The sequence below is a fragment of the Vombatus ursinus genome, unplaced genomic scaffold, assembly GCF_900497805.2.
Source record: "Vombatus ursinus unplaced genomic scaffold, bare-nosed wombat genome assembly UNPS02000577.1, whole genome shotgun sequence".
In the NCBI taxonomy this organism is placed as follows: domain Eukaryota; kingdom Metazoa; phylum Chordata; class Mammalia; order Diprotodontia; family Vombatidae; genus Vombatus; species Vombatus ursinus.
Genome location: NW_020940355.1, coordinates 15,812,821 through 15,820,419, shown reverse-complemented (window position 1 = coordinate 15,820,419; position 7,599 = coordinate 15,812,821). Strand labels below are relative to the sequence as shown.

General features: G+C 46.8%; 1 protein-coding gene across 4 annotated transcripts in view; it reads right to left on the bottom strand.

Moving 5' to 3' along the window:
* TFAP2A (transcription factor AP-2 alpha) overlaps nt 1-7,034 on the bottom strand; it is a 23,633-nt gene extending 16,599 nt beyond the window's left edge. The window contains exon 1 of one of the 4 annotated variants that reach the window (XM_027836498.1): nt 6,838-7,034. In XM_027836498.1, coding sequence (XP_027692299.1) covers nt 6,838-7,023 — 186 coding nt within the window. In that variant the 5' untranslated portion in view covers nt 7,024-7,034. The other 3 variants (XM_027836805.1, XM_027836621.1, XM_027836682.1) reach the window with 3 other exon arrangements.
* Nucleotides 7,035-7,599: the final 565 nt, after the last annotated feature.

Below are 7,599 nucleotides of genomic sequence, written 5' to 3'. Positions count from 1 at the left end.
CACACACACACACACACACACACACAGAGCATAATCACATTCCCAATGAATGTTCCAACATTCTCATTCACAATGCCCCAACATTCTTTCATATCCCCACTCAATTCCCAAACGCCTCATGGAAGCGGCTTGGTGTCCGATTCCCCCATGAAGCTTAGAGGTACTGAGACTTCCATTGGAGTTCATCCCCTGTTAGGAGGAGTCCCAATGCCCCCGTCCTAGGGATTTGGAATTGTAGTCAATTATTATTTTCCATTTTCCTGGTCTGTTTCACACTAAAGAGAGCAAATAGTCCATTCATTCTGGCCACTGTAACAAAGCCAACTTGACCCTCTTCTCCTCCCCTTTTTGGTGCTCACACGTACACATATGTCCTCATCTGGATCCCAAAAGCACCCATCAGCTGGGGGGGGGGGGGGGGTTGGGTATGTTTGAGAAATCTAGAAAAGATTTCTAGAAACAAGAACTAAAATAGTCTTCAGAAAAGAAAAAGGCGAGGGGGAGGGAGGGCGACTGTCGTTCGGATAAACCTGGTTTCTGATTTCAAGTGAAGACAAGATATTGTTGCTCCGCACGCAAACACTCCTTTCCTGACACTTTCAGAATCAAATGACAAAAACATATAAAAGCTAGGACTCCAACTTATTTATTTAGGTAATCCGCCGTTCTGGGTGATTCATCCGTTCTCTTTCTTTGGGGTAATGGAAGGCACCGAAAGTGAATGGCGATAGAAACCTCAAATAAGAATCTCAAATGAATGACTTAAAGACGCCCGGACCCACAAGGTATACCACAATAAAAGCTGAGATTGTGCCCAAGAGAAGGGGGTTGGGGGGAAGGGAGACCCTAATGCACTGCTCACTCCCTGGCGGTGGCAGTGGGGCACCCGGCTCCAGAGACGCCCGGTGTTTTCATTGTCTCCACGTTATCCCTGTCGCAAGGCTGGTCCCACGATCTATCATAGTGTCTCATCGCCCCGCTCCATCTCAGGACGAGGGGCAGAAGGTGGAGATCGAGGCGAGCTAGAAACACCAGGTGGACGCACCCCCAAGCTTCCCCTGTCTCACAGTTGCCGAAACTTAAGTTCTTTTCTCTCTGAGGCTGAGTGGATTTTCCTAAATTCTTGATCTACTGACCCTGAAGCAAAACCCAGCTACTGCAGGAATAAGGCGCCGGGATGAAAACATCGCATATTATACCTGATTTCAGCTGCTCATTAGATGCCAGCTAATTACTCGACTAATGTTTTGTATTCCATTCCGCCCCCCACACCTCCATACTCCCCTAATCAGTTTCTTCACCAGAAGACTCTTTTAAACTACCCTGCACATCAGTAAATATTTGGGCTAAGGCTGAAGAAAGCGCTGGCACAGAGAGAACCTTATCTTCCCTTTCTTTTTCTACTGACTTTCAGGACCTCCATGAGTTCGGATAAGGCACACCACTGATAGCACATGCTTCAAAAATCCCCGCAGATCTCTTTGCTCACTTTCTTACTATATCTCCAAAATTTTAAATTAAAAAGAGACTAAAGAGATAAAGAAGGGAAAAGAAATAAGGGGAAAAACTATCCCACTTTCCCAAGTTCCGGATGGGCGCTCCCTAACCCAATGTCACTCCCTCGGGTTGCTTGGGTTGGCGGAGAGGTAGAAATTTGTCCTACACGAAATTCACAGATCGATGCATGAGACAAGGTCCCAGTGACAGCCCATGGTGCCCCTGGACTTGCCCAGACCAGCAAAGAGCTTACCTCACAGTCTTCGTATTTGATATTATCCGTAAGTTTCCAAAGCATTTTCATGGATTGGCGTGAGCAAATTTGTTTCTCTCTGCCTTGCACCAAAGTGGAGCCACTCTCTGGGAAAGCACAGAGTTCAGGCTGGTGGTGGAAGGGAGGAGGAGGCGTGTGGGGAGAGAGCTCCTGTGTGCGCTCGGAGATCTCCCTCTAATGGTAGAAACTTTTCCCTTTTCCAGCTCTTTACCAACAGCCTAATCGCCTCATTAGCATATCAACAATAGTCCAATTGCTCTCCAGCACAAGAACCTGCAGCAATGGACACAGGTATATAGGACTCACAAAGCGGGAAGCTTCCTCCCAAAGCTCTGGGTTGCTTTGGAGGGAATGGAAAATCTTCGCTGCTGTTCCTTTTGCCAATTGACTTTGCACTGCCTCCACCCTCCCCCTAACTCCCCTAATCCCCCAGACCCAAGATTACACACACACACACACACACACACACACACACACACACACGGACACACACACGTACGCATGCACACACTTACACAGTGATTTCCAGGGAAAAGCTTAAAAGAGATGGGTGAACCGAAAGTCACTATTATTGTTCCCTGGCACATAGCTAGTGGCCAACGTTTCTACCCTTCATAACCAAGAGAAGTTACCCTCCTCGTCCTCTTCCATATTTTTTTAAGCACTAAAAACTGCTCCCGTAGCAATTCAAGGAAAATAACCCAGCTTTGTTTTTTGTCTTACACACAATCTCATTCATTCCAGGAAGGGACTACTTTAAGTACCAGGGCTTTCTCCCTCCCATTTTATTGTTGCTTTTTGGTGATGGTGGTAGTGGTGGTGGTGGTGGTGGTGGTGGTGTGTGTGTGTGTGCGTGCTTGCTTGCTAGCTTGTGTGTACGTGTGTAATTTTCTTCTAGGTTGATGGAGGTTTTTTTGAAAACAGTTCAGATGTGTTTTACTGCCGCCTAATTCCACTGTGTGTAAAATAAATGTTTAAAACCTTATGCAAGATTCAAAGGAAAATTGATTTTCCTGCAGAAATTCTTTTCTCTCCCCAACTCCCATTTATTCCTCCCAGAGTTAGTATGAAGTTATGATCGACTGACAATTGAACTCCTTCAGGCCCTGGGGTTGTGGTGTGAGAGATTTCTTTAAAACGTAACTCATGATGATATGCACATAATCATCTTAGTAGTGCTACAGCACCATTGTAAGACACAAAGGCATCTATGTACAGATGTATGTATACATTATTAGGTATACATCAAAATAAATGACTGGAAACCAACCCTTCACCGAGCTAATATGCTCCAGTTTTCCCAAGATTCTCTTTTTTTAATTAAAGCAAGGAAGGCTCCTCTATGATTTGGTGATGTTACCGAGGCTGACTCACAACACAGTGTCCTGGCTGATGGTGGGAACCCGAAAAAGGCTTGGTAGTTGGTTATCCAGGGCTCTCCAGGTCTAGAAGGTTAACTCCATGCTCTATTCAGTACTTTAATATGCTTTGGCTATGTTAAAAATACTGACATGATCTTTAGACATATGAATTTCCTGGACTGTGCTTTCACATTTGTCTTTAAACAAAGTTTCTCCATTTTTTGTCTATTATTTTGTTTCTCCTTTCTCCTCTGCTTTCCTTCCAATCCTCTCCCTCTTCTTCTCTCCCTACTTCCTTGCAGTTCTCTTTGCTCTCATTTTTTCCTTAACCTCACTGCAAGGTGAGGTTAAGGAAACTCATCTGCAAGGTCATCTGTCTTTTGCCACAACAAGTCTTTGACTTTACTTGGGGGCACGTTCTTTCCACAAGACACACTGGCTGTTGGCAGTTATCATTGTGTGTGGGTTCTCTTGTTCATATTCCTGTGGATGTGTGTGTGTATGGGAGAGTTGGGGGCCATTACACAGTTGTTACTAAACAGGTGGAAGAGGGCAAAGGGAGAAGTAATCAAGTTGATCAGAAGAGTATATTCCCTGGACCAGGTAGGAGCTAAAATCTGGAGCAAGGCCATACTAGAAATGCTGGTCTTTTCACTCTTGAAGAAGGTGAGGGAGGAGAGCACTACTTTGAATGTGACTCAGTATTCCTTAACTCCCTTCTTTCTGTGTCCCTATTTCTCTCCATCTGAATTCACCATAAAACAGCAACTTTCAGTCCACCTCCTTTGGTTCAACAAGAATAGACCCCAGGCTCTCTTTTGATTATATTAAATTCAGTTTTCCAGGAAAGACATTTGGAGACCCTGTACTGTGGTCAATCAAAAAATCATATGTAATGCTGTGCTCAGCCAATTAACATATTTTGTATGCATATAACAGATAAATACTTGCAGCATTATAGTCATGATAGATCTGTGTATTGCCTAGAGCCCCTGTATATGTTAGGGGGTTCCTTTTCTTCAAATGGAGGAAAGAGAAATTTCCATCAATTCTTCCTTCACCCCTACTTGTCCTTTCAACTTCTTTGCCTTCTCCACCCTTCCAGGTCCCCTGGCACCACTCGGCTCTGAATAATCCCAAAGCGTGTAAACTGTTGTTCTATTCCTATTGAGGTTGCAATTGAGGTGCAGATCAAGGCCTGTCATTTATGCAAAAAGAGATGTGGGGGTGCACCCCTTTTATTAAAGCACTATCTCGAGCCAGAGCCATCCAGTGGAGCCAGTCGGGACCAGATTAGTATGAACATCATTACCATGACAGCTTGCTTCATTGCATGTGAATGCACCGCTACAGCTAGCTACCAGGATTGCGCCGCCAGGCTCTGAGGGGTTCTAACGGGCGTGGAGGGAGCCTTCTGTGGGGAGCCAGAGAGCAGATCCAGGGAGGGAAAGCGATCTCCATTACCATATCTGACGGGACTGCCACCGGCCAGTCGGGTTGTATCTCTCTAGAGAGATCCAGGGAAAGACTCATCTTTGCGGGGCTGGGGGTGGTGGGGGGGTGAGATAGAAAGGGGGTGGGCCAACCTGATCCTGTTGAATCGACTGAGACTTTGGGAGTGAAGTCCATACTGCTATCTTAATATGTAGGCCACATGCTTTTTATCGAAGGCTAGACTCACACACAGCTCGCTACTTAGCCTCCGGTGAATTATAGTCTCTCTTCCTCTACGACCTCGCCTTCCCTTTAAAAGTACAATCTGGCCCACCACTTCAAAACAAACCGTCCTTAAGTAGTCAGTGAAGGGGAGTAGGGGGTTGGTGCTCCCTCAGACAATTATGGACTTTCCAACTCCTGTTCACCACACACTAATTCTAAAACTCCCTTCGCCACATATAAATGGGAAAAATAATAATCTACCTGTCGAGGGAATACCTGGTATGACTTGCAAGTTCTCCAAAAGTTTCTGAGGATACAACCATGTGGTCTTGAAGTAATTGACTCTGACCTGAGTTCATCTTTAGGGAGTGGATAGTTTCATGTGGACTTCTATTACTTTGGTGTTAGGTGTACGTGTTTCATGCCAGAACCCCTAAGTTACTCTTACCTCACCTCTCAGGAGATGCATGAATGGACTGAAATTAAATGGAACTTAAAGCACAAAAGCCTGGAAAGTGCAATACCAACAAAAGAAAGGGAAAAGGAAGTTATCTTGAAATTAACATTTTAAAACAAAGCTGAGAAGGGAAGGAGAAAAGGAAACCCTGACTCTAAGACTGAAGACAAAGAAGGAAGAAAAAATCTCCATAAACTTTTCTCCTGGAAAAGAAATAAATGCTCTAACTTCTAACTACGGTGAAGAAATATTTCCTGGAGAACGGCTTCACTTTTATTTCCGAAGATCAGAACATTCTATTGGAACCTCACAGTCATATGGGCATGCAGAGTCTTCCTTATAAACAGGCCTTACTCAGCCAGGGCTAAATGAGGGCCCCAGCGGCTCAAGATTATGGTTCAGGGCCTGATGAGCCGCTACTCCCCCTCTCCCCCAACCTACCTAGTCCCTACAGAAGTGAACAGGCCAGAAGGTGGGAAAGCAAGGGCAATACCACGGAAGAAAGGCGCCCAGGGGCTGCCAGTCAGAGTTTGAGCGAAAATTCGCTGGTTTAACTAGCTTACCTAGCTTAACTAACTAACACTGAAGTAATGAGGCCTGGAATGACACTTTTGGGTACCTTCTGAAAGGGAAAATGTAATTTCTTATGCCTTAAATTCCCTCAGCAAGGCCACACAGCTTCCTCAAGGTAGTCCAAGTCGGCGGGCCTCTGGAGAAAGCTAGCTTCTCCAAGTTGGCAGTCAGTAATCAACATCTCTGCAAACTCCTCAAAGCGCATCCAAATTAAAACGCCTTCCAGAGCAACCGAACCTCCGAAACCTCTCCTTTCCTCCCTTCCCAATCTCTTCCTGGGCTTAGAAACTGGGTTAATGCAGGTAGGGAAGCGGTGCAGGTGCACCAAACCCTTACTCGAAGTGGGACGTAAAGAAAGTGGAACTAGCCCCCCCCCCAAAAAAAAACCCCACATACAACCCGAAGCCATCTCGGCCCTGACACTTATGGCACACTCGCCCCCTTCCCTGACGTGCCTCTCCCCGGTCCTGAATCGGATTAGTCATTCACCTGGGTTTCTATTTATTTGGAGGCGCGAGGGGGTGGGGGGGGTAAGACTAGGGGCGGGGAGGGGCAGGGGGAGAGAAAACCAACGCCTTACCGAGATTTCCCACTTTGCTCACCTGTTGAGTTTGTCCAGTGAACCTAGTAAGACTCTGAGACTGACCTCCACCAGCTCCCATTCCCATTAACCCTACAGCCAGCGGTCTGTTTTCCTCTCCCGCAAGGAGCGCTCCTTAGCGCTGCGGGGCGCGGCTCGCCTCCGACTCCCCTGCCCAGGGCCAGATCGTTTCCTCCACTGACTCTCAACCCCCCCCTTCCCTTCTCCCTCCCTCTCTCCACACCCGCCCACCTCGGCCCAATAAAAGGGGAAACCCCCCCCTACCTGCCAGTCCCCCATTTTGGCAAGTAAGGACATCTTGGCTCCGCGCTCCGGGCGACAGGGTCCCTGCCGGTCATGGACTGGAGGGATCCGCCGGGCCGCTCCCTGGGATCGCTTAGGCAAATCCTTTTTTACCTGCACACGAACATCTCACCTGGTCATAAAGAGCTGAGTTGCTACCTGCCGACGCATGCGCGCTTGCCCAGGAATTCGCTCCACCAGCTCCAGTTCCAGAGCCTTGCAAACCTGTCCTGGGAAGTGATGGATTTATAGCTGTGGTAATCTTACCATCAGCTCCAGCTTTTCCCAACAGCCTCAACTCGATTTCCCGGTCAGACATAGTTGGGGAGCCGAGGCAGGAGTGCGTGCGTGCGTGTGTGTGTGTGTGTGTGTGTGTGTGCTCCTGCGTGCGTGCGTTGAGTCTATGCTGCTTCTCATTCATTCCCGCACCCTCTTCCTCTCAGCATTGGGACTAAAGAGACTTTCTGTACTTCGTAGGAATGGGGAAACTGGTAAAATGGGTGCTATTACAAAGGGACCAAGATAAAGTTATAAACTTAAGACTCTTACCTGGACCTCAGCCTTAGGAAAAAAGAATCCGCAAAGTTGGTTATCACCCTGCCTGCATAAGCCCAGGATGCCAGAAGATTGGTTGTGAGGTTTATTAAACTCTCACCCCTCCCAGGTGACTGTGAGAACTCTAGGGTGTTTGCCTCAGGCTGATCCCTCGGCTTCAGCCTCAGATTAGAGATCACAGATGATTAAAACAAAATTTTTAAGAGATGGAAAAGACGTTGGTTGGAGATCTAAACCATTCGCTCATTTTTCATAGAAAGAAAGTGAGGCCCAAAAAATGTCTTAACAGGTACATAACTTGGAGAAGATAATAGAGGACAAGAGATGTTTGATTTTAACA